General features: G+C 37.0%; 3 protein-coding genes across 3 annotated transcripts; 2 read left to right on the forward strand and 1 right to left on the reverse strand.

Moving 5' to 3' along the window:
* Nucleotides 1-4,248: 4,248 nt before the first annotated feature.
* Nucleotides 4,249-9,993, reverse strand: LOC139196229 (uncharacterized). The gene is made up of 9 exons (XM_070821902.1): nt 9,888-9,993; nt 9,700-9,704; nt 9,451-9,531; nt 8,190-8,411; nt 7,029-7,973; nt 6,804-6,932; nt 5,424-5,909; nt 4,570-5,049; nt 4,249-4,473 (listed from the first exon to the last, which is right to left on the reverse strand). The coding sequence occupies exons 1-9, from the start codon at nt 9,991-9,993 to the stop codon at nt 4,249-4,251; spliced, it is 2,679 nt and encodes an 892-aa protein (XP_070678003.1).
* Nucleotides 9,994-10,894: 901 nt separating this feature from the next.
* On the forward strand, nt 10,895-11,302 carry LOC139196230 (uncharacterized). Its single transcript, XM_070821903.1, has one exon. The coding sequence runs from the start codon at nt 10,895-10,897 to the stop codon at nt 11,300-11,302; it is 408 nt and encodes a 135-aa protein (XP_070678004.1).
* A 5,657-nt stretch (nt 11,303-16,959) lies between these two features.
* LOC103435417 (LOB domain-containing protein 4-like) lies at nt 16,960-22,096 on the forward strand. The gene is made up of 2 exons (XM_070822625.1): nt 16,960-17,308; nt 21,459-22,096. The coding sequence occupies exons 1-2, from the start codon at nt 17,129-17,131 to the stop codon at nt 21,822-21,824; spliced, it is 546 nt and encodes a 181-aa protein (XP_070678726.1). The 5' UTR covers nt 16,960-17,128; the 3' UTR covers nt 21,825-22,096.
* The last annotated feature ends 5,302 nt before the right edge of the window (nt 22,097-27,398 follow it).

The following is a 27,398-nucleotide window of genomic DNA, read 5'->3' on the forward strand; positions in this document are numbered from 1 at the left end:
GGCGTGTCAGAGCCCAAAGCAGACAATATCGTGCTACGGTGGTGGAGCAGGCCCGGGATGTGGTGGACCGCGAGTCGGGATGTGACAAAAAATTTACCCAAGATATGTAAAATACATGAAAAATAATTTACCTACATAATAAAATGTGTCAAATATATATATATATATATATATATGATATTGATACATACAAAATAAAATACCTACATAACAAAAGAATGCTATTTGATTCAAAATTAATTTACTTACAAAATAAAGCAAGGTTATTTGATTCAAAGTTAATTTACCTATTATTTGTACATATCTTATAATAATAAAATGTGTCAAATATATGTAATAATATATGAACAATAAGTTACATACAAAAATAAAAAATGTTATTTGATTCATTATTAATTTACCTACAAAATATATATTATTTGCTAATCATAAATTTACATATATAGGTAAGATGTATAGTAGTACATATTGGTAAATTATATATATATTGAACTTATAGTAGTACTATATACTTTTGACATATGTGTGTCTATATATATATATATATGTATGTATGTATGTATGTATGTATATATATGTTAGGGGTAATAGTATGTGCAATAATTATTTGTTCATTATAATTAAGTTGAGTAATAACATTTATTGATTTGATTTGAATATTGTGGCACAAGTTGTAAATATTTTGTAATAATAGGTCAATTACTTTTTTACTTGGTAATCTTTTTCAAATTTGGGTTTTATTTGGATGTTTAGAATTATATGGGTTTTTATCTAGGGAATAAGAGTTGCAAAGGTCTAGATCTAAAAAACCCTAATATTTATGCAAGTCCTTTCCAAAACATTTAATCTGCTATTCACATTTTCAATTTGTCATCTGAATTACTTTCAGAATGAGACTAGGAACATGGCATTTAGAACGCGAGAATAATATTCTCTAAAAATTATATAATAAGGAGCCAAACAATAACCATACTTACAGGATGAACATATCCTGAGCCATATATCTTTTGAGGATAGGGAGGGACCCTTTCTCAACCATGAAGTGTATGTCTCATATATTTCTTGTTTGTTAACATTTTAAGTGGTAGTTGTCCAACTATTAAAATTAACGAATTTATATATGTAAAACCCCTCCCCAAATTCTTTGTAATTTTGTACTAAATATTGATGAAATGACAATTTATCCCCGGAATCCTACCCTATCTGGATCCATTTTTAGATTTCTCTCATATCTCTGCCTACCACATGGCAGCCCATTAACTCATCCCTATCTCTCTCTCTCCTTCCCCTAAGTTCATACGCTATTTTCTCTCTCTCTGCTCAACTTTATCTCTTTCACACACTTACACTATCTCGGACCCTCTTCTTCTCATTTTCCCGGCGACACCCAACCACCTAACGACCTCACCACCACCACCACCCTCACGAGGACCTTCCCTCCCTCTCTATCGTCTCTGTGAAGCTCCTGGGCACCTAGAGGACACCCAACCTAGGTCCGGTGAGCCCACGAGTCTCGAGCAAAGATCCGGCCACCATTCGATGTTATCAAGGTATAAATCCCTTCCCCTCGTCCATACCTTCTTTTTGCTAGTTAGATCATAGGGTTTAGTGGTCAAATGACGGCGACCAGAGCTCGGGAGGCTCCGACCTTCTTCCCCGGTGAGAAACGGGACGGCTAGACCCAACCCATGGAGCCCAAACCCTTCGAAAACCCAAAACCAAAACCCTTGTTAGTTTAGTCCTTTGGGCCGTATAAGATCGCTCGTTAACCCTAAATTTAAACCCATTTAGTTTTTATTTATTTTCTTTTTAAAAACCCAAAGGCACTTACGCTGGGCTTTCAAGCCCAAGCCCTTTACATGCAACCCAGGGCCCTCAGCCCGTTGAACGCAAAACTCATTTCCCTTGGGCCAGGTTACTAGCCCACTGACCTAAAGCCTAAGCCCACTGAACCTAAGCCTAAGAACCCATGCCTAAATCAAGTCCAACCCAACAGCCCAGCCGTGCGTGAGCTTGCGCGTGGGTGCTTGCCAGTGCAAACGCATGGAACACATGAGCCACATTTCCCGGCGATGCCAACGAATTTTCCTGCGGCATGTGAGGGTGCGTGAGGGTACCCGAGGTCCCCCTTTATATTTTTCAACCGTTTATGACGTCTGTTTTTCAAAATTCAATCGTTTGAGTATAGTTTTATTAATTGGACCTTTTATGTGCTTAGGTGCAGTTTTACCGGCATTTCTATCATTCCTATTTTGTATGACTCTTCGACAACGGAGTATCTATGAATGGACCCCTTATAAAATGCATGTTTTAATAGTAGAAATGCATACATGAAAAACATGATTTAATGGTTAAGTTTTATGAAACATTTTAATGAGTAAATTAGATTTACACTTTATGATTAACATGTTTTACTGAGAATATTTTGGAATACCATACTTTATCAAAATTATGTTCTTTGTAGCATATATGATGGATGACTATATGCTATGAAGATGTTTTGAGATATATGTACCTATGTTTGGAAAGACTATGTTCAATGATTTTGTGCGTATCTAGTGGTCACTGTTTTGCCTACGGACGAGGGAGACATATGGCTTCGGGCATGAGGGAGATATATGGCTTTGGGCCGAGTGAGATATATATAGATTGCTTCGGGCCGAGAGATACGTACTAGCTCCGGGCCGAGAGATACTGATACTGATACCACTAGTTAGCACATTACATACGAGATATATTTCATGAAAGGTTTTATGGCATGCTAGGGTTTTCGGAAAACCTATTACATATTACGCTATTAAGTTTTCATAAAACTTTGGGGGTTAGTATGTTGATAATTGTTTCAAATTATATATATGTGTGTATATATATATATATATATATATATATCAACTTGGTCCTCTTATGTTTGTTTTGCGCCCTCTCAAGACATAGGAACGAAGTTTTCCCCTACTAGTGATATCGTGCCATCATCTCTGCTTTGACATCATTGTAATAACACCTTCCGTTGTATTCTGAATTAGATGTATGCTCTAAAGATGTCATGCACTATCACTATCTTCACGCAGAAATGAACAATCACTTGTTATTATTTTGCTACAATTTATACGCATGTTTTACATGTTCTCAGCATATGCATTCATTAAATAGCTTGTGTCACCCTCGGGTGTCGGTCAGCACGTGACCATCCCGATGTCCCCCGGACATCGGGATCGGGGTGTGTTAATATAGTAGGATGATGAAGGATCATTATGATACGATGACTCGAACTGACTGTATATTATGCAACCAATGTTTATATCATACATGTAGTTACGCGGTTGTCCTTTATACTATTTCTGATCACCTCTTTCTCACATTAATTAGAATTTACTACTATTGCATGTTTTCACCTACTTCGATCGGAAACCAGTCGAAACTGCATTTTTGGTCTTCATCCTTGCCAAGAGTAATATTGTTAGAGGCCGCTGGAACTGGAATTTTCCAGATTACATTATATTATAATTGATCAAACAGTGAGGAAGTTTGATCTATATGGAGGAATTGCACTTTCAGATTACGTTGATATTGTTAGACGAACTGCACTCCATACTGATCAAACATGTTTGTTGACAATATATATCCTGCATTGAAGATGTAAGTCTTGGGCAAGTGGTGGCTGAATTGCCCTAGTAGTTAGGGTCTTTCTTTTCAAGTCACTGCGTTTTGGGTTCAAACTGTAAACCATTGTAGAAAGAAAGAAAGAAGATGAAAAGTCGAAGAACTGAGATTAGAAGAGTTTAGAGAGATAGAGAAAATATCAGAAATAATGTATTTCTTTTCTTGTTAGTTACAAAATATCTGTTACAAGGTTTATATAGTTTGTAATAGTAGCTTACACTCTAAGCTTCTCTATAACAAACTTAACTAACCATTAACTCTCTTGACATGTGTCTAGCTCATAGCCCTAGGATATTAATACTCCTAACATCCCCCCTCAAGCTCAGGGGCAGAGAAAGTCCTGAGATTGGAACAATGAGTCCTGAAAAACGGTGCAGAAAGTTCTTTTGTAAGGATATCAGCAAACTGCTCAGTGGAAGACACAAAGTGGACCTGTAATTGTTGTTTTGCCACCCGTTCTCTAACAAAATGTACATCCACCTCAATATGCTTTGTGCGTTGATGTTGAATCGGATTACAAGTCAAGGCGATCGTAGACAAGTTGTCACAAAAGAGGAGAGGGTGCGTAGCAATTGAAACCTGTAAAAACTACAGCAGAGACTTGAGCCAATCTAGTTCAGCAGCCATAGTAGACAAGGCCCGATATTCTGCTTCAGTGGATGATCGAGACACAGTTGTTTGTTTCTTGGACATCCATGATATAGGATTAGAACCTAAGAACACTACCATGCCAGTAGTTGACCTTCTATTATTAGGGTCTCCAGCCCAATCTACATCACTATAGGCAGTTATATCAAGGGAGCCTCTGACATACTGAATAACATACCCTTAAGTAGCCTTTAAGTACCTAAGAATCTGTTTGACAGCCATAAAGTGAGAGTCCATTGGGCGTTGCATAAACTGACAAACCTGATGCACTGCAAAAGCAATGTCGGGTCTAGTGAATGTCAAGTACTGGAGAGCACCAACCAGGCTCCTATACAATGAAGGGTTGTTATAAGGCTTGCCATCATCTGAAAGTAGTCTGTTGTATGGCAAACATGAGGTAGCACACGGTTTGAAGAGTAGCATTTCAGACTTAGTTAACAAATCAATAACATACTTGCCTTGGGACAGAAACAAGCCATCCTTATTCTGCACAATTTGAATCCCCAGAAAATAATGAAGTGGTCCCAAATCTTTGATTTCAAACTCCTTAGCAAGAGAATGAATGACTTCATTAATAGATTGTGGAGCACTGTCTGTTATGATTATGTCATCACCATATAACAGCAAGATAACCACAGACTTGTCAACAGTTTTGACAAATAGGGATGAATCGGTATATGTAAATTTGAAGCCCAAAGATGGTAGGAATGTAGTGAACCGGTCATTCCAAGCCCTTGGTGCCTGCTTCAAAATATAGAGAGATTTATGTAACCTGCAAACATAATCTTCATGCTTGGAATCAACAAATCCTGGTGGTTGGGACATATAAACCTCTTCGTGCAATATGCCATGAAGGAAGGTATTTTTCACATCTAATTGTCTCAAAGTCCAACCAAAATGAGTTGATAAAGCCAGGACTAGTCTCACTGTTGTTGGTTTAACAACAGGACTAAAGGTCTCTCCATAATCTATACCCTCTTCTTGATTAAATCCCTTTGCCACCAACCATGCCTTGTATCTCCCAATTGAACCATCAGCATTCCTTTTGAGCTTATACACCCATTTACAGCCAACTAAGTTCTTGTGTTTAGGCAGTAGGACTAAGGACCAAGTACCCTGATTATGTAAAGCGAGATCTCTTCTGTCATAGCATCATACCAAACTGGAGATTTCAGTGTAGATTTATATGTGGCAGGTTCCACTTGAGTCAAATCAACACCACCATTTTCATGAACAGCAGCAAGTAAAGCAATTCTCTTAACAATCCCACTTTTGGACCTTGTCTGTATTGGATGGAGATTAACTGGAGGAACAGAAAAAACCACTTGCAACTGCTCAGGTTGGAATTCAGGTACAACAGGGATTGTAGAGAAAGATGGCTGTGTTATTGAGGGAACAATGAACTGACTAGCAGACGAACTTTCTGCACTGGAGGTTGAAATTGCAATTGGAACGTTAGTGAAGTCTTCGGAGAATTGACTATCAGTATTTGGCATGACACTAGGTGAAGATCTGGAACCAGGTATGACAAGAACATTACTTTGATTCGGAACTGGAAACAGGGTTGGTAGTTGTGATGGTAAGGGTGAAGGACAACTAGGCTGAGATTTAGACACCAGAGATGTATAAGGAAACTCTGTCTCATCAAATAAAACATGTCTGGAGACATACACTTTGTTGCTAGACACATCAAAGCAAAGAAAACCTTTATATTTGGATGCATACCCCAAAAACACACATTTGGTTGTTCTGGAATCTAATTTGGTATGAATGTATGGTCTCAACCAAGGATAACAAGAACAGCCAAACACTTTCAGATGTTGTATCTCAGGAATAGAATTGTAAAGTAGTTGAAATGGAGACTTATTTCCCAATGATGAAGATGGCATCCTATTAATCAAATAGACTGAGGTTTGACAAGCAAAGGACCAAAACAAAGATGGTAAGGAAGCAGATTGTAATAAAGTAATAGATGTTTCAATTATATGCCTGTGTTTCCTTTCGGCTATCCCATTCTGTTCTCGTGTGTGAGGGCAGGATAATTGATGTTTGATGCCTTTTTCAGATAAAAACTTTTGGAATGGTTTACTGATATATTCACCACCATCATCACTTTGGAGAGTTTGAATGGAAGTTTGAAATTGATTAAGGATGAAAGAGTAAAAGGAAACAAATATACCAGAAACATCACTTTTATTGCATATAGGAAAGATCCAACAATATTTTGTACAATGATCAATGAAGGTGACATAGTATTTGTATCCTTCTAGAGAAAGGCACGGAGCAGGACCCCAGACATCACTATGAACAAGAGCAAAAGGTTTTACAGACTTGGCTACTGAGGAAGAAAATGGCAATTTACTAAATTTTCCCTCTAAACATGATTGACACAAGGAAGGGTCTTTATTGGCAACATAGGGAACATGAGAGGAATTTAAAACTTGAGATACAATGGAATTAGAGGGGTGACCTAGTCTCTTATGCCAAATACTGACTGAAATTTGTTTTCCCAGAAATGCTACTGTTTTCCCCTTATTGATAGCTGAATGAGAACTTGGTGAGATGATAAGATACAATCCATTATGACACAGCCCTCTGTACAGTATCCTCCCTGTGGCTTTGTCCTGAATCCAAAATGAAAAAGCATCGAAAATCAACCAACAGTTATTATCCAAACAGATCTTATGCACAAACAATAAATTTTGAGACAGTTTTGGTACGTATAGAATAGAATTAAGCCTAATAGGCTGCATTGGAGTCTTTAGAAAACTGGAACCAATATGAGAGATATCTAAACCTTCACCATTAGCTACTTGAATGGTTTCATTTGAAGGATATGGAGTGGACAATGAGAGATTTCCCATTTCAGAGGTCATATGATGATTTGCACCAGAATCAGTAAGCCAAACTTGTGGCTGAACTTGTTGCTGAGACACTGCAGCAGGCACTGAGAATGAGGAATAAGAATCATTGGTTGGTGCAACATGCATAGCATTCATTGAAGGAGTTGCATTTTTCTGAAAACATGTGTCTGCACTGTGATATTGATTCCCACATAACTGGCATCCTGAAGAACCACCCGTATTTCGATATCTGCAGGTATCAGCCAGATGGTTGTGCTTGCCACAGATTTGACAACCTTGGGAGACATTTGTGTTTCTGAATCGACATGTAGATGCCAAATGATTAGGTTTCCCACAGATTTGACAGAGTTGAGGCAGAAACCCATAAGTCTGTGTTCTTGGTGGAGATGTACCAAGTATGCCAGGAGCAGGACTTGAGTGAAAGTTCTTGCTATTGCCATATCTCGGATTGAAATTGGAACCAACCCGATTTCTGCCTTTACCATTCTGATTAAAAGACCTATATGCACTAGCATGATTTCCCCTAGAGTTTGAAAAAGACTGATTCTTGGACACCAAGTCATTGTTCTGTGCCATTAGTGCAGACAAAATAGGTGATGCAAGAATAGTTTCAATCAATGTTTCTTCAGCTAACAATTGAGATCGAAGATCTTTCAATGATATCACAGTTTCACGACCCCGAAACACATATCGTATAGTATTAAATTCAGCAGGCAGACCATTGAGTGTAAGAATCACAATATCATCGTCATCAAAGAATACACCAGCAGCAGACAATAAATCCTTTGCTTCTTTAATTTTCTACAAATATACAGTGACAGAATCATTACCCTTCTTTATATTTTGCAGTTCAGATTTGAGTTGAAAGATACTAGTTCTTGTGATGGTTGAGAACTGTTCTTTAAGCCTTGTCCACAACTCTTTGGAACTGGTACTGCCGATCGCACACGAAATTCCAGCAGGAGACAAGGTTGCAGTAATCAACTGCATTAAGGCTTTATCATGCATCTTCCACACTCTGTAGGCATCAGATTGAACCCGTGTAGTAGAATCCCCAACTGATTCTTGGCAAAATTTATCAGGACAATGGATCGAGCCATCAACAAAACCAATGATACTATGGCCTTCAAGCAGTAGCTCCATCTGAAAATGCCAAGCCAAATAATTTGTTTCATCCAATTTCACATTAACTGAGCTTGAAACTAACGAGATCAAAGACGCAATTGGAGACTGGAGAATCTGTAATTGAGCAGCAGTCACCATTGTTACCGATTATTAGAAAATCCCAAAGAAATCTTGACAGAGGACTAATCACAAACACTTGGTGGGTATACTCGTGACAAGAACAAATCAGAAGAGAGAGAAGACTAAAAAAGCCCCAATTTTAGCAGAAGAAATCACAGTATGAAGAGAAGAGAAGATTGTAGAAGCGGAAGCAACCATAACCAAGATCGAAATCCGTCAAGCTTTCATGCTTGTTTCGGTGATGATACCATGTAAACCATTGTAGAAAGAAAGAAAGAAGATGAAGAGTCGAAGAACTGAGATTAGAAGAGTTTAGAGAGATAGAGAAAATATCAGAAACAATGTATTTCTTTTCTTGTTAGTTACAAAATATCTGTTACAAGGTTTATATAGTTTGTAATAGTAGCTTACACTCTAAGCTTCTCTATAACAAACTTAACTAACTATTAACTCTCTTGACATGTGTCTAACTCATAGCCCTAGGATATTAATACTCCTAACACAAACCCTGCCCTCTTTTTTGTCATAAATTAATGTAAACTATTGCTTGTAATTCGGAAAAACAAAAATGTAAGTCTTGGGAGGCAGACGTATGTATTACCAATGTTAATAAAACACAATTATCCTTTTATTTAAAAGCAAGTTATTTTGGGTGTTACCAGCAATATAACTGATCATACCAAGTTATATTTTTCCAACACTACTATCTTTACAATTTTAATTTTTTAAGTGCTCTTACCACGTGTGAGTGGCTATTATCTTTCTTTTTATTTTTATTAATTTTGTCAAATGGTTCTAATTTTATTACTGTGATCAAATTCGAATAGAAACATTAATATCAGTACTCAGGATGTTGAAGAGCCAAATTTGCTCAAAATAATTTCATTGGTACAATTTTTGTTCTCTAAAAACATATATATGCAGTCATTGTATGCACCACCTTGTTGCACTTTCGAGGAGTGAAAAACAAACACAATCGGATCTCAACTTGGAAGTTGGGACACCGATTTCATAAATAATTCCTTCCACCTACATTGTTGTAGTCTTCCCCTGTTACCAACATATCCACCACCTCCTTTGTGTCTATTCCAATTCCACCACCTCCTTTTTTAATCTTCAAATTATGATGGTACACTATGCTATGCAGTTACAACGTTATATATATGTATAATACACTTTGACACTAAATTATACATGTCAAAACTGCATAATCTTGAAGGTTTTAGAGAAATATATACACAACTCTGAATTGTTGTCACATATTTCAAGTATATGAACTTACGTATTCTACATTACAATTATCATCTCATGAACAAATAATTCAACATTGCAATCAGAGTTCCGAGACATGTAAATTTGTGATTTAAAAATGTACACAAATTTCGAGATGTACTAACTAAAAGCTTTGCATAAGTGACTGGTTGATTTTAGTAGATTCATTATTTGTTTGACTGTCGTAGACTCACTCACCTTCTATCTCCTCACTGCCACACTCATGACCTCCTCTAGCCACCCCAGCCATAACCTCCGACCACATCCACCCACAAGCAGCTACCCACTCGAAACCTACCTCCATCCTTAATTTACGAAGCTCCCTCGACCAAAACCAACCCCTACGCTGGACCCTTGAGTAAGGGCCTATACGCAACCTCATTCCCTCACTTGACTTTGTAACCATAAACGCAGAGAGAAGATGCTGCTCATGCCATGTTTTGGATGAAATACTTGACGACATTAGTGTGGGGTGAAGAATCATAATTTTTTTAAAATCAAGTTGAAATCTCAAATTTTAATATTAAGGTGGGACAAAATGAAATTGGTGTATTTCCTTTTATAAATAGATTTGTTCATTCAAAAATCAATTTAATACACACGTAGACAAAGAAAACGCACATATACACCATATATCACATTAAATATAACATAGTGACTCAAATGTTTTTAAAATGATTGAAAGCGCTTTTGGTGGAAGAAGCACCAGTCATGTGCTTATTGTAGAAAACACTTCAAATCCTTTTCCAGGATTCAATTGTATTTTTATTAAGGATTGGTTCCAAAAGTCCTTTCACCAAAAACACTTTCAGTCATTTAAAAGCACTTCTAAACTGTTGACTTGTATTAGGATTCCTACAATTGTGGGATTCCTACCATATTTGATTTCCTAGTTTAGGATGTAATTATTGTATATGATTGTATATATACCTTTGAATGAGATGAATTCAAAATCATTGAAAAGCATTCTTTCTTCTTGGCACCAGAGCCAAGTTAGGAAAAAAAAGGGAAAAAACCGAACCCTACCTGGGTTCGTATCTGCCGTGCTCAGCACAGTTTTGCTGTGCTTCTGATCTGTTGTTTTATTTACCCGACCAATTGTAGCGAGCGACTTGTCGTTGCTGCCCAGTTTTTTTGATCGACTATTCTCTTACTCCAAATTTCACCACAAAGCTGCAAGTTGAGTTATACCGACAGTGAGACACATGGTTGAAGAAAAGGGGGCCGGCTCAATGATGGTTCCTGTTGCTGCTCCAATTATGGTGCAGTCTAAAAATTCAAGCTTTAATATTGGTATGGTATTGGATGAAAAGAATTATGATTTGTGGGCTTCTCTCATTCAAATCCATATCGCTGGAAGGAAGAAGATGGGATATCTTCGTGGGTCTATCAAGGCACCTAACGAAGACGATCCTAAATATGATGATTGGTTATTTGAAGATCAAAAAATTAAGAGTTGGCTTCTGTCGTCAATGAAGCCTAAGATTATGAAACGGTATATTCGGTTGTCTACTTCAAAGGAAATTTGGGACTTTCTTAAGGCAGCCTACTTTGATGAGAATGACGAGGCTAGAATTTATTCGTTGAATCAGAAGGCATCACGTCTTCGTTAGAATGGCAGACCGTTGGCTACCTATTTCGAGGAGCTAACTGAGATTTTTCAGGAATTGGATCACTTTAATAAAGTATCCATGGAGTGCGAAAACGACATCAAAGTGTTTCACAAATCCACTGAGAGGCAACGAGTTTATGTGTTTCTTGGTGGTCTCAATGATATGTTTGATCAAGTTCGTGGAGAAGTGTTGCGGAAGGATCCCCCGCTTGGGCTTCAGGCTTCTTATGCATATGTTCGTCGAGAAGCCGATCGGAATGAAGCAATGAAGATAGAAGTTGAAAAAAGTGAACCTGCTACCATGGCAGCAAAGGCTCGTGGATCATCCTCTTGGTCGAACAAAGACGGATCACAAAACCGACCAGGACCAACCCGCCCTAGCCAGACAAGCAGGGATCGTCCCCAAGGTAAGTGCCCACATTGTGGCATGACAGGACACTCCAAAAGTCGATGTTTTGAGCTAATTGGATATCCCGAGAATTGGGATAAGACTCGTGATCCTCGGTGCAACAAATCTCGAGCTTCCGTTGCCGAAACCAAAAGTGATTCCGACCAGATGGCGGACAAGGCATCTGCCATGATGGCTGCGACAGGTAGTGATGGTAAGGCACTAATTACCTTTACTTCTGTTACGAATAATACATGGATAATTGATTCCGAAGCTACTGAACATATGACTTGTGATTGTAGACAGGTTCCATCATTAAAAACCTCCACACAAACCGTAGTCAATGTTGCTAATGGTAATGTCGTCCCTGTTATTGGGGAAGGCACTGTTTCCCTTTCTGATACCATGAAACTTGACACTGTTCTTGTGGTTCCCTCTCTAAATTATAAGTTGTTATCCGTTGCCCAAATAACCCTTGCCTTACACTATTTGGTTGTTTTTTGGCCCTATTTTTGTGTTTTTAAGGACATCCGGACGCGGAAGACGATTGGTTATGGTATTAGACGAGGGAAGCTTTATTACCTGGAGTTGACAACTAGTGGTTCTGGCTTGCTGACTCAAGCTCTTTCCGTTGCTGATTCTCAATGGGATAATAATAAAGTGTCGGACATCTGGATATGGCATCGGCGCCTTGGGCATGCTTCTTTTGGTTATCTACATAAATTATTTCCTAATTTGTTTGTCAAGAATGATGTTTCTCAGTTTAAGTGTGATGTTTGTGAAATGGAGAAGAGCCATCGAACTTCCTTTCCTCCCAGTTTAAATAAAAGTTCGGTTCCTTTTATGGTTGTGCATTCTGATGTATGGGGTCCGTCAAAAATAGCTACTCTTGGTGGTGCTCACTGGTTTATCACTTTTATTGACGATTGTACAAGAATGACTTGGGTTAGTTTGTTAAAGTCGAAAAGTGAAGTTAGTTCGGCCTTTCAAAAGTTCCATAAAATGGTTGTTGTGCAGTACAACATGAATATCCAGGTTCTTAGAAGTGACAATGGCAGTGAATATGTTAATATGGAACTTCGTTCCTTCCTTGAACTGCATGGTATTGTTCATCAGACCACATGCACGTATACTCCTCAACAGAATGGGGTTAGCTGAACGCAAAAATAGACACTTGTTAGAGATGGTTCGTGCTTCGCTCATTGAGGCACATCTGCCTCTACATTATTGGGGTGAAGCACTTACGTCTGCAGCCTATCTTATTAATCATCTTCCTTCTCGTACTATCAACTTCCATACGCCATTTCAGACTCTCATGTCTCATACGAGCTGTCCATCGACTCCAAATTTTCCCCCCGGGTCTTAGGGTGTGTTGCTTTTGTTCACCTTCATCCTCTTCAACAAAACAATAAACTTGAGCCTCGAGCCCTCCGTTGTGTGTTTTTGGGTTATGCCACTACTAAAAAAGGATATCGTTGCTATTATCCTTCGAGTAGGAAAATGTTTATCACTCAAGATGTGATTTTCCATGAGCAGGACATGTTTTTTGGATCATCCGAGTCCTCACTTCAGGGGGAGTACCGAGACAATGAAGTTCTGACCCTTGATTATTTTCCCGTGGCTAGCAATGAGCTGCACAAAGAGCAGCAATGACAGTCTTCACATTTGGAGCCCACGACACATGAAGAGCAACAACGCACAATTGTAGGTGATCAACAGCAACCAGCAAATCAGCATATTGTCCAGCCCACGGGTCCCACGGGTGTTAGGCTTGAAAGGTATATGCAGGACCAGCCCTCGGGTCATACGGGCTTTGGGCTTGAAAGTGAGCTGCAACCCACTGTTTTCGATGGAACCGAGCCGCAACAACACACTAGTGTCAATAGCACCGAGAAGCAATTATCACAGAATGCTTCTCCAAATGTTATATCAGGTCTAAGTATGGACTCGTCGTCTGTTAATTCTTATAACCAATCGTCTTCTACACCGGATGCACCTCAACTTCGTCGCCTTCCAGAGCGTGAGATATCCATTAAATAATTATGTGTAAACATAAGTATTCGGTAAGTGAACCAAATTCAGATTCAAGAGTGAGATATCCATTAAATAATTATGTGTCTACCTGTCACCTGTTAGAATCAAATAAGTCATTTGTACATCAATTATCTACTGTATCTATTCCTAATAGTGTGCATGAGGCCTTAACAGATTCCTGCTGGAAAGATGCAATGAACGAAGAATTGAGATCGTTGAAGAAGAATGCTACCTAGGAAATTACTAACTTACCAGCTGGAAAGAAATCTGTGGGATGCAAATGGGTCTATACAATGAAATACAAAGCAGATGGAATGGTGGATCGCTTTAAAGCAAGATTGGTGGTAAAGGGACATACACAGAAATATGGCATCGACTGCATTGATACGTTCGCACCAGTGGCAAAGATCAATACAGTCTATGTTCTACTGTCCATTGCAGCAAATCTAGATTGGCCTTTGCAACAATTTGACGTAAAAAATGCATTCCTCCATGGAGATCTAACCGAGGAGATTTACATGGACCTTCCACCAGGGTGTAATGATCCGGACATACGGAAACAAAAGGTATGTAGGCTCAGGAAATCATTGTATGGGTTAAAGCAGTCTCCGAGAGCTTGGTTTGGTAGATTTACCAAGTCCATGAGAACATTCGGTTATAGGAAAAGTAATTGGGATCACATGTTATTCCTGAAACGCCAGAACGGTAAGGTTACAGCTCTCATTGTATATGTGGATGACATGGTGATGACTGGTAACGACCCTGGTGAGCAAGCAGCCTTGAAAAAGTATTTGTTCGCGGAATTCGAAATGAAAGATCTGGGTTCGTTAAAATATTTCCTTGGGATTGAAGTGTCAAGATGTAAGTCCGGGATATTTCTATCACAAATGAAGTATGTTCTTGACCTGTTAGAAGAAACTGGTATGTCGGCATGTAAGCCGGTAGCTACTCCGTTGGCTGAATGAGTGAAGTTGGGTATCGATCAGAACCAAGTACCGGTTGATAAAGGGAGATACCAAAGGTTAGTAGGAAGATTAATGTACTTGGCCCATACTAGGCCGGATCTTGCTCATGCATTAAGTGTAGTTAGTCAATATATGCATAATCCAGGAGAACGACACATGAGTGCCGTTATGAGAATATTGAGTTAATTGAAAGGAAGCCCTAGTAAAGGAATTTTGTTTCGGAAAAATGGGCATTTCAGAATTGAGTGATATACAGATGCAAACTGGGCAAGATTGACGGATGATAGGCACTCGACATCGGGGTATTTCACCTTTGTTAGGGGAAATCTAGTAACATGGAGAAAGCAAGAAGCAGAATGTCGTAGAAAGGTCAAGCGCGGAAGCCGAATTTAGAGGTACGGCACTTGGTATTTGTGAAATCTTATGGCTTAAGTTTCTGTTAGAAGACTTGGGGGTTAAACATGGTCAGCCGATGAAGTTATTTTGTGACAATAAAGCTGCTCGTGATATCGCTCATAATCCAGTGCAACATGATCGAACTAAGCATGTAGAGGTTGACAGGTTCTTTATTAAAGAGAAGCTAGAAATCAAAATAATTGAGGTTCCTCCCATAGGAACGGAAGACCAAGTAGCAAATATTCTCACTAAGGCGGTTTCAAGTGACAAGTTTTCGAGGTTTCTAGACAAGTTGGGCATGTGCAACATCTATGCACCAACTTGAGGAGGAGTGTTGACTTGTATTAGGATTCCTATAATTGTGGGATTCCTACCATATTTGGTTTCCTAGTTTAGGATGTAATTATTCTTTCCTTTATTGTGATAGGATTGTATATGATTGTATATATACCTTTGAATGAGATGAATACAAAATCATTGAAAAGCATTCTTTCTTCTTAAACGAGTCATAAATAGTCTCCATATATATATCGTTTTTCTAATGTTATCGCATGTGCATAGCTCTGTAGCATCGGCTCCAAATACATCACTTAAAAGATAAAAAAAATAGGTATGAAACAAAATGACAAGAGAGCTGCTAGACCCATGCCCACAAAATCCTATTTCCCCACCCCATCTTATAGTCTCACCCCTCATAAAAACTTTGGTTACCTGTCGTCCCGTCCTTGGCGATTACCCTAATTAACTTCCAAACTATCGGTCGTCGCAAGGGAGGATTCATTCTAATTTGATCTTTCGATCAATCAGCCTCCAGGCCATCTCTGCGTCGTGTGGACGTTCCGCTCGTGGTACACCTCGTACTTCCCGAACAGGTTCACCTGTCTAGAGCTGGAAACTCCAAAAAATATCCCAATTCTTCCTCATTGTATTCGCCGCTGATATCAACAAAGAATCAGTTGGAGCTTTGAAATGCTTTCTCCGGAAAAATCTCAATGGTGTCGTTTGGATTCGAAATATAAGAAGTTCAAAAATAAATTTTAAAAAATTTGATCCGAGAAGATTCAGAGGAAAGTGTGTTTTCTGAAACGGATTGGTTGGGCTCTTTTCTTTTTTTCTTAATTTTATTCTCATTTTTTCATTTTTTCTCTTCTTCCATTTTGAAGAAAGCTTCTTCGTCTACTTTAATTTTTTTTTTTATTCTTTTGGCTATAAAATAGTTTAGGATTAATTTTCATTAGGGCTTTAGAAGTCATTTTACAAAAAGTCAAATATGCCATTAAAATTTTCATTTAAAAGTGGGTGGAGAGATAAGGTTGTGAGGTGGGTTTAGCAGCTCTCAATAACAAATGAAAACCCTAGCTATTAATTGAGCTTATCATCTCACTATGACAAGTTTTTTAACATGAAAACATAGTCAAAGACGTAAGTTTTTCAAAATATTCTAATGAAATTGAGTAGATATCAACTTTTCTATAAAAAGTATAATCAATGGAGTATTTTCTCAAATTGCTTTTGATTATTTGGACTATAAAATAATCTAATATCATGCTCTCAAAATATGTGAAAATAGATGGAAGTCAATATTATTATTTTTTTAGTTTTAAATATTGCTGGAATATGCTAGAATCCAGAATGAAACTATAACAATTCTGTGTAAAAATTTCTAGTCTAGTAATATATATAAAAGCTTCATATAGACGAGGTAGGAAAATACATTATTGTTGTGGGGCTAAAGATCTTATCAAAACAATGTTTTGTCCAACAAAATCTATGGGCTCTTCTTTTCTGGGACCCTCCCAAGATTTTCTGTCACTTACTTCTCTCTATATAACCTCCTGCTCGCCTTCACCTAAAGCCCCCCCCTTTCATCCCTCTCTCAATCTCAACACACACCCAGCAAAATTTGGCCAGTTAATCTACCTTCATTTTATTTTTGGTCAATCGTATATCTTGAATTTCTTTTTTTCAGTTTTTAACCAATTGGTCCCTAAAACTGCAATTGAGCTTTTAGATCTTTTCTTTTTTTCTAACTCCAGCTGAGAAAATGGAGAGTCAGAGTGGTAGAAAACAAGGTTCTACGTCTCCATGCGCAGCATGCAAACTTCTGCGAAGGAGATGTGCTCAGGATTGTGTTTTTGCTCCTTATTTTCCAGCTGACGAGCCCCAGAAGTTTGCCAGTGTCCACAAGGTTTTTGGTGCTAGCAATGTCAACAAGATGCTACAGGTTCAACTCTCTCTACTCTATAAGTACGTACTTGATAAGTTTGTGCAATATATACGTAGCATTATTCTTTAGGGCTTATGTGATCTTTACCAGATTCATGTCATACTGTTAACATCTCAATCTAAATTGTACATTCAAATAAAAGATTTTTCTACCAAAAAGGTCTAGTCAAGAGTAAGACAATATATAATGCCCTTGAGGTTTCAGGGTGAGGGAGAATGATGAAATGTATTGGGGTTATGACAGGTTAATGGTTAAACCATTTCAATGTAATTTCAAATTGTCCGGTAAGATACCATTTCTCTTATTGTGCATATTGAAGCAAAGAATAGATGGAATTACGGCTTTGGATAGTTACAGTAAACTTCTAATTAACATAATTAAGGCAGTACTATTACCCCAATCAAATATTTTTATGAATTTATTTTGAGAATGCTTTGAGGAAGGCTATGTTTGGATAAGAGATTTCTATGTCTAAATTAGAAATGCCTTCATAAGCATCAGACTGCAAATCCCTACTTGGGAGGAGTCGATTACAAAATCCATCTCACATGTCTTATTCACAACGGACATTTTTAATCATTCCTATCTAACATTTTATGATCCATTCCTTGATAACTTGGCTCTATTTCCTTGGGACTTCTGGAAATTCCTCACTTAAATCTAACCAGTTTCTCTTCAAGGCCGTCAACTCTAAATGAAAGAAAGTGACTTGGGAAGGACATTGCAACATGTCTTGTCTTAGTTAATTTCTTGTTCTTGTCATTACAACAATTGTAGCATGGATGTGGGGCGAGTTGAGGGTTAAATGAGTAATATACCCAAAAGGCATAAAATATACTAAGATTCAGTTTTAGGAGATAAAAACAATGTTTCAGTTGTTGGCCATAGATTACATGAGGTGGTTACTTCTAGCTATCATCTCAGCTGAAAGAGATGGCTTTATTAAGTTATGATCCACGCCATTTAATGTTTAAAAGCATCCACATCACACTTCATCGATCAGATCCTTAGTTGTTATAAAATCTAAACATATATATGTGTATGTATGTGTGTGTGACTCGACCCGCGCGCATGTAAAAAGCACTTTGATTCTATCTTTTGTTGGTGTCTTATAATGATGAAACCCATATTATAGGTAGCTAGCATGTGGCAAGGAAAAAACATGCATGCCTTAGTTTGTCCAAAGGAAAAGAAACAAAAAGGAAAAGCAGTCATTCTAACAAAGAACTAAATTATCTCTAAAAACTAATTGATAAGATGTTGGCTAATTGATACCACAACAATTTTCTTCTTTCACTCAAAAGAAAAAATGAAAATGATGATGTAGACCACGCATGTTGTAAGGATCATCGTGTAACTCTTGTAAACATTTCCCTACTTGTGAGCTTTTGCAATATTAAACAATTTCTCAGCTGTTAAACTAGTTGATTTTTCAATGCATCTAGAAATATAGAGTAGTGTTGTACTTACCATTTAGTTGTACCATCACTTGTATTATCTCTCTAATAGAGAGCCCACCAACGCATGCAGATCCCATCTCTATCAGAGAGATGGTACAAGTGATGGTACAAATAGATGATAAATATAGATTATACAAATAGATGGTACAAATAAATAGTAGGTGTAGCATTATTCTTTTGAGAAATATATGTATACATTTGACACATCCCGAACCAAATAGCCATGTAGGCGATGCGTCAAACTGTGCTAGCCAATGATATCGTGTGGTTACGAAGCCATAATAAAGTAATTAATATGTGACAATTAAAAATTTCAGGTCCAATTCTACTAAAAATCCAGCAGAATCTCCCCTACAAATACAATAATACCAAATAAAATCTTGCAGGGGAAAACACAGTTAAAACTCAACTTCCCCGAAGGGCACACCAAAGGGTTTATACCTTTTATTACCTGTCACATAAGTTCATAGCACAGAAGTAGTAAAGCAACAATATACACAAGTAGTCATGCAATGTGCAAGAGTAACTGTAAATTCGTTTATTTATTACGACAACTAAGACAATAGACAGAGAGTATGATCACCCTATTCCGTAAGAGAGTGTACGACTACGCCAACTAGGTCTCACATGGAGGCAAAAACAAAGTGTGAGGGAATCGTAATCAATCATCAAGTCAAAATATTTACGAACATATATATACTAACCTTCATTTTAGAAAAATTGTATAGTTTAAAATTACGTACTAGTATCTACTACGTAATAGTTGAAAAATACATATTAGTCAGAAATCAAAAATCATACCTGAGGAACTACCATATTAACAACATCTACTAGTGCGAGTACATGCACATGTGTGCACGGCGTCTAACTTTGTAATACTAGCATCCACTGACTATCAATCACACTAGCGTCTACTAGTGAATCTACCATCTACTAGAAAATATAACACATGCAAACATTCTATTGTCGTAGAGAAACTATACTCTATGTTTAACAGACCATATGTTGAAAATAAATACAATATAAATATAAATAACATTTTAATATCATCTAATCATCGCAATCCAAAATCTAGTCTCATCTAAGACTAATATCAAAGGCATGCAAGTTTTATTAAAACATGTTCGTCAAAATATTTAAGAAGAGATCTACTTACAAAGATTCAGATCAATCCTCCTCAACATGTGGCTTCTCTTTGTTTATCTTAGGGGAACTCGCACCTGTATCAATATATTGGCTCCATCCAAGGAAAAATCTAATTTTGGTGGGTTGTGTTGCTATTCATGCTATTATTTTATTTGAGTCTTTATCAACCAAATTGATACCATGCTATTATTTTATTTGAGTCTTTTATTGACCAAATTGATACCTTCTTACTGTTTTAGGTAGAAAAATATTCAAAAAAGCTAAAAATATGTTCTTCCATTTCTTTGCTCCACCTTTACCCGGTTATTGTGGTTAAATACAGTTGAAAACCGCCGGTCGTTATTTACATTTTCAATGTCCCAACCTATTTCTCAAATAACTTTAGAGTCAAATGCTACATAAAGATGCTCCAATTTTCCAAAAGGAAAAGGAAATTCGGCTGTTTGCTTAAGTATTCAATTGGCCATTTTGCTTTATTAGGGTTAGATAAAGACAAAATAGATATCATATAGTCCAAAAATGATGTTGATCCCCACGTAAGTATAAGTAAAAGTTCTTGAATATTGTAAGGTTTCAATAAAATATAGAATCTAAATATTACACTACCATGATGTCACGATGACATCTATTCATTTAAACTCGTAAAATGCCTACGGCTGTTAATCTCATTCATTACATTACATCCTTATTTTACACGCTTTAGCAAGTCAAACCATACATAAAAGATTAAAGATAAAAATTAGGGTTACAAAACCAAATCAAATAAAAGTTAAAACTAAATGGTATATTAAAGATAATAGTTATTAACTATTATTATATAAAATATATATATATATATATAATAGTTGGTTTTGGATATCAGTACCATACCAAATATCTTTGGTTCGACACCATTACTGTTTGGCACAAATAATTGATACAAAATTAGTATGGTAATGTTATGGGTAAGGTAGAATGACAAAAAATTATTAAGTGTCTCATACAAATCGGTTGGAGTGTGAAAATAACTCCATTGAATTGATGCCTTTTGTTGATTTTCTTCTCTAACTTTCATGGTCGATCACTTAATCCACAAAACCAGGCCAGTGATATGGCTTAGAGGACTTTAACTTTTTCATCGTCAAACTTTATATTTCCCAATAAGATCAGATCAATTCTTCTTCTTTTCTTTTGTCATTTTCTCAAGTGCTTGTCTACACAAATACTATTACTTCATAGAAAAAGCTAGGGCTTGCGGTACAAGAAGGAAAATTAGGGTTTGTATATAAGGTGCGGCAAAGGAAAGAAACCTAGGCTTTAGAAAATAACTGATACCATGTAGAAATATTGAAATTGAATTGATTGATTGATCTCAGAAGGTAATAAACTTCTTTATACATGCATCACAGGCCTTAGACTTCAAAGATTAGGATTCTTGGAAAATAGAAAAGCTAAATTTACATCTAATTACAATACTTATGAAAAAAAAATACTAACTAGGGTTTTATTCTATCACGTCTACTTTACCATTATTAAATGAAGTTTCAATGGGTATTACTTAGGAATTACCAGAGCACCAACGCAGTGATGCAGTGAGTTCCATGGTGTATGAAGCAAATGCAAGAGTCCGGGATCCTGTGTACGGTTGTGTTGGAGCAATATCATCTTTACAACAACAAATCGACGCACTCCAAACCCAATTGGCCATTGCACAAGCTGAAGTGGTGCACATGAGAATGGGCCAATTCGCTATTACCACTACTACTGCTTCAACGACTACTTGCTCACCAGACCAAAAGATGGCACCTGATAATTCTCATCACCACCATCATCATCGCAGTCATCAGACGGCTACCACCAAGTCCTTTTTTTCAATGGACATGGCGGCCGATCAGGCCAATATGGGAGAGTCTTTGTGGTCATGCTAGCTCTACCTACCTGAATTTGCATGCCTCTATGCCACTTTGATTAGTTAATCTGTTTTGCTATAATATTTAATATGTCTGCTATCTCCTCTTTAGTTATAGTACGTACCTCTTTTTTTTTCTCTTTTACTTTCTTATGTAGTGCATTTCTCTCTCTACTTGACCAGGGATGCGATGATGATTAATTAGTTGACCATATTGTAAATATGTCTAAACTTTGTAAGTATGAGTTTTTACTTAAAATATTGTTAATATATATATGGTGAAATTCTTGATGTGATGAATACTACAGTTTAATTTGTGTTATATGATCATGTTATGTTGTATATAGTTCGTTTGTGTTATAAAATATCTATCATTTATCAAAAATACAACTTAAAATATAAATATGAACGTTGTCAATACCTATATCATATGTAATATGTGAAATTAATATAACTTCACGTGACAGTACCCTAGGATTCTATTTTATTATGAGGTTGTTGACTGCCTTTTTAAGCACTATCATATATTATTATACTTTATTTCATTTTAGGGTTAAAATTACTATATCATATGTAATTAATTTATCACTGCAGATATATAAACCATCTCGTAACAATTAATTAAGTCATAGTAGGATACGGGGTAGTTTCACACCCTCTATGATCATATATTACTGCTAGCAATATGAAATATGATGACCTAGCTTAGTTAACTAATCCCTTGTTTAATATTAGTAAGTATGCATAAAACTGTATTTTCTGACGTGGGTTTGGTGTGTGTATATATATTGTTGGTTTCTAGCTATTGTAGCCTGATACAAATCAAGTAACGCTCTTTATATCATTGGCCACTATAGGTGTCCCACTGCTTAAATTAATGTTTTCACTAAATTATGAAAAGAACATCACAACTAAATCTCCAAATGAGAAAACAGTAATCAAATTAATATAGACGTGGAAGTAAAAATCTCCACACAATAGAAATCAAAGGAGAGATTATTTTTTTGAAACTTACGCCTAATTCTCGTGGTGTCACTGATTTATTAAATGTTTGTCATGTGTTAAAAAATTATCTCATTATTAATAAATATTTGTCATGTGGCGTCACCAATTATAGGAGAGTATCTCTCGTAGAAAAATGTCATTTATGCAAGTAAGCACACACATAGTTATGCATATGCTCAATAAGGATTAGTCATCACAAAATGAAATTACATACCTATGTTACAGCGGCCAATAAGTCCCTGCTGCATCACATTTTGAGCATGAAAATGATCGGGTTCGGTGGATTACTAAGCAACAATCAGGTTGCTCTAGCCCAACTGTACTCATCAGTCCATATCCAAGTCCAGTTACCTGCTAGTTTCTACAGTTTATTTCATTTTCATTCGGATTTCTGATGGATCACCTCAACAGGCTCAACTGCTTGTACTTGATGGACAAGAAAGCTTCCAATCAGTCAAGTGGATCGGTCCAAAACAGAGAAAGAAAACACACGTCAAGTTTTAGAAAGGGTATTTCAACATCACTGTATTCAATTGTCATGCATCTAATTCAGTTCATCAAAGAATAGGGAAAAACGGATTTGTTCAAGCAATCAGGTCATTTATTGTTTTATTTCATACCACACATTAGAGAATATTCATTTAATACAAAAAAAAATATCTCTAAACTATTTAACACACTAAACCCTAATATATAACCTATAAACTAAACTGATTTACATTTCACATATTCATTAATCTCAATAGTCCCTCCTCCTAGACCAACACCTTCTAAGAGTCCAAATGGGTGTGCACTCATAATTAGGCAAGTTGGGAGGACGTTGAGGGGACAAAATAATGACAAATATTGAAAAGATGCACTTCAGATAAGACATCTTTGATAGACTTCACTATTTAAGAACCAAGTATAATGAGCATTTGTAGGCTTTATTATTCGGTATCTCGAAGTTCAATTTTTTTTCTGTGTAACTGGGACATCACAATCATATCCTTATAAGAATCTACATTGACTAAAGACAGTGAAATACAAGGAGGTGGATTGTCTGCTCTCCTATTTCCATACTCTTTCCATTTATTTCTGTTTGTGTGGTTACGGTTAAGCCACGTCAACATTTTATATTAATTTTTTTTTATAAAAATAATAAAACAAAAAGTAATAGGAATATTAAATGTTGACGTGGTTTAACCGTGACCGCACAAAATAGGAGGGGATGGAAAAAATATGAAAATAGGAGGGCAAACAATCCACCTCCGAAATACAAATACAAGGCACATATATATGTTCTATTTCTGTCATCATTTGGCTCCACAAATTCTGCATGAACTTGTGGCCTCAAGTTCAGATTATACTTTGAGTGCACACCAAAATTGGTCAACTAATACATTGTTCTTGCAATCCCATGGACCTGAGATTGCAGATGCTGCAAATGTGGCCTCTTGCTAATCTTGTGGGTCATCCATGGTGGCTATGTTGGCCATTATCACCGACACATCTTTCTGAATAGTGTTGAGATTGAGCTAAGTCTGGACGTAATTCAGCAACCCCACTGCAATAGTTTAACAATTTCATTGATTCTATATATTGGCGTCAAATATTACTATTTAGCCTTCCCTCCCCTTCAAAGGGCAGAGAACGATTTTGATCAGTTTTCATGTATATATAGTATTTGATGTATCAAGCCACTCATTAGTTTGAGGATTAATCAAAATTGTAAAACCGTAAGAGCTTCACAGTATGTACTTGTTATTCGATGCACGAGATTTCCACCATAGGACATAAAGTTTTTCTATGTTGTGGTTAACCGCATATTTTTAAATACAAATATGTTGTTGATATGCGTCAATATATAAGGTTAATGTCATTGATATTATTGATATTCTCAATATCATCATGAGAATATTGTAGAGATTGTTCTTTAATTTTAACTCAATTGGAGTAATTGTCACAGCCCGTCCCGAATTATTATTATCGGTGATGTAAAATGACAGTTTTATCCTTGGATGTTGAAATTTTAGTGTGTGTGACTTATTTTGGAGACTTAGATGTTATTTCCTTGGTTGGATGGTGACCACGTGGAGCTCACACACACAACACACACCCTTTCTCTTCTCTCTCGTGCTCTCTCTCTCTCATACTCGCTCTCTCTCTTCTCTCTTGTACGGACGTCACCCAAAACCTTTTGAAACGTGACAGATCGAGGGACTGAAGCACACCATTGTGTTCGTGAAGCTCAGACGAATCGATTGGTACCATTTATAGGTAAGGAATCCTCCGATTTCACGTCGAACCATGAACCACCAATTTTGTCACTGTTCATGCATACGTGAAATATTGTTTTTCAGGGAATTTGAAGCTTATTGGAAGCTTATGGAGGTCCTCACGAGTCTCGGGGTATTTCGTTGGAAGGAAATGGACGTCGGAGGGCTGAGATCGACGTGTATCTAGGTAAGCCGAACTATCGAGCTTTCTCGGGGAAAACCTAGTAAAATTTAAGCCTTGAAACTTATATAACGTGATTCTACATGTTATTAGCTTCATTTTGGTACCAATTTTGTGGACAATGGTGAAGAAACGAAGGAGAATAAGCATTTTAAAGTTTTACCCATAAACCAGCGAAGTCGCCGGCGACCAGCGACTCGCCGGAGAAGAAATGAGTGTCTTCCATCAAGGTTGAAGGAATATGCTAGCGCCGTCAATCATCTTTAACAGTTATAGTTAGGTTTTAACGGAATATTCCTAACGGCAATTAGAGAATCCATCAGGATTCCTTGCGCGTGGCCGCGTGGCGGCGCGTGAGGGATCAAAAAAATATTCTAAAAATTTGGGAATGATCCTGAGGTTGTATAGGTCACTGTGGTATATTCAAATACAAAAATTGAGCATTGTATGAGAAGTTATTAGCTAGTTTTGCCTATGTGCTTTAAATAACGTTGTTATAGTTAATTCGCATATAGGTGAGACTTATCCCCATGACGAGCTCGTTCAGGGGTGACTCAGGGGCTACGACCCTTCGACATACCAGTGAGTGGGCTTTTGGTTTTCAGTATATATTTATATACTTGATATTTTCCCAGAAAATGTGTTTAAATGAGATTATGCCTTGAATGCCATGCATATAAGTTTATAATTCGTATATGACTTTGTATATGATGCATTATATATATAATTGTGGTACTGTGGACACTCAGGTAAGCTCAGGTGAGTTATGTTTGGTTATGTAAATTATCAATGGTGTGATATGTGATTGAATAACGTTGAGCTCATCAAACTGCACCTAGGGTGATTGTGATTTTAGCCAGAGATATGGCACAGGCCTGGTTATTATGTCACCTCCCGCACCATATGCTCATATTGGATCCAATTTAGGTGCACAGTCATGTCGTATAGACCATCTTAGGTGGTTCCAACTCGTAGGTGACTAGCGATTTATCGCTCAGTTATTATGTGTGAGTAGTATTGAGCATGATTATATTACACCCATTATTGTCGTACAGACCTTTTCATTTGGTTCCGACTCTTGTGCAGTATAGTGCCGTATAGGTCATTGTAGTGACTCCGGCTAGATTGACATTTAAGCTACTAATTCAGCCATTTAGACTACCACATGGGTTCCGGCTAATATGTTATATTTCTATGAAGTTATTCTCACCTGAATTACTTACTCTGTTATATCTTGGCATGGCATACATATGAATATGATTATGTGAAGCATGATTTGAATTGATATAATTACAAATATATTTATGTATATGCATATATCTTGATTCTGAGAAAAATTATACATGTTTTACAGCGAGGGGTTAGATATGTTGATAAATGAAATGGTTTTGTAAAACATTTGTTTTTGCCCACTCACGTTTCCTGTTTTGCGCCCCTTCAGGTTTTAGGTAAGCTTGCTGTCGGTGGCCTTGAGGATTTCAGCGGTTCTGACATATCTAAATAATAATAGGACATTCCTGGTACTGCATAAATAGTATTTGTCCTACTGGACTGCACCTAGACTTATTATGCTCTGAATAAGAGTATTTACTTTTGTAATTGACTCCTAACACTTCCTGTTTTCTAGTGCACTCTAGTAGTTTCGGTTTTTAAATATTCGTATATTTCTTATCTTAATTGCTTCCGCACTGTGCACATGGCTACGTCACCCTCACATGACGGCCATCATGTCTTGATCTCGGTTGGGGTGTGTCAGTAATAGTTCCTCAACTAAAAAGTCATGACTATTGGTCCCTTAATTCATCAAAATGTGCAGGTATGATCATTTTTGTCAACTCTATCAAAAAAGATAAGGGACCATTGCTCCAGTTGCGTTAAAGTTGAGGGACTATTGCTACAATTTTTCTCATTTGGTTTTCCATTTTTGCCTCCTGATTCAGCCTCACGTGTATGGCACATGACTTATTTTGACGGATGTTCTAACAGAGTTAACAAAAAGGACCATAACTGCACATTTTGATGAGTTAAGCGACCGATAGTCAAATATTTTTAGTTGAGAGACTGGTGAGTCGATATTATACTATATATTTTACCCTATTCTTAGTTATAATTTAGTGGTTATTTTGTGAGAATTTTGATACTTTGATTT

This window comes from Malus domestica, chromosome 05 (assembly GCF_042453785.1).
Source record: "Malus domestica chromosome 05, GDT2T_hap1".
In the NCBI taxonomy this organism is placed as follows: domain Eukaryota; kingdom Viridiplantae; phylum Streptophyta; class Magnoliopsida; order Rosales; family Rosaceae; genus Malus; species Malus domestica.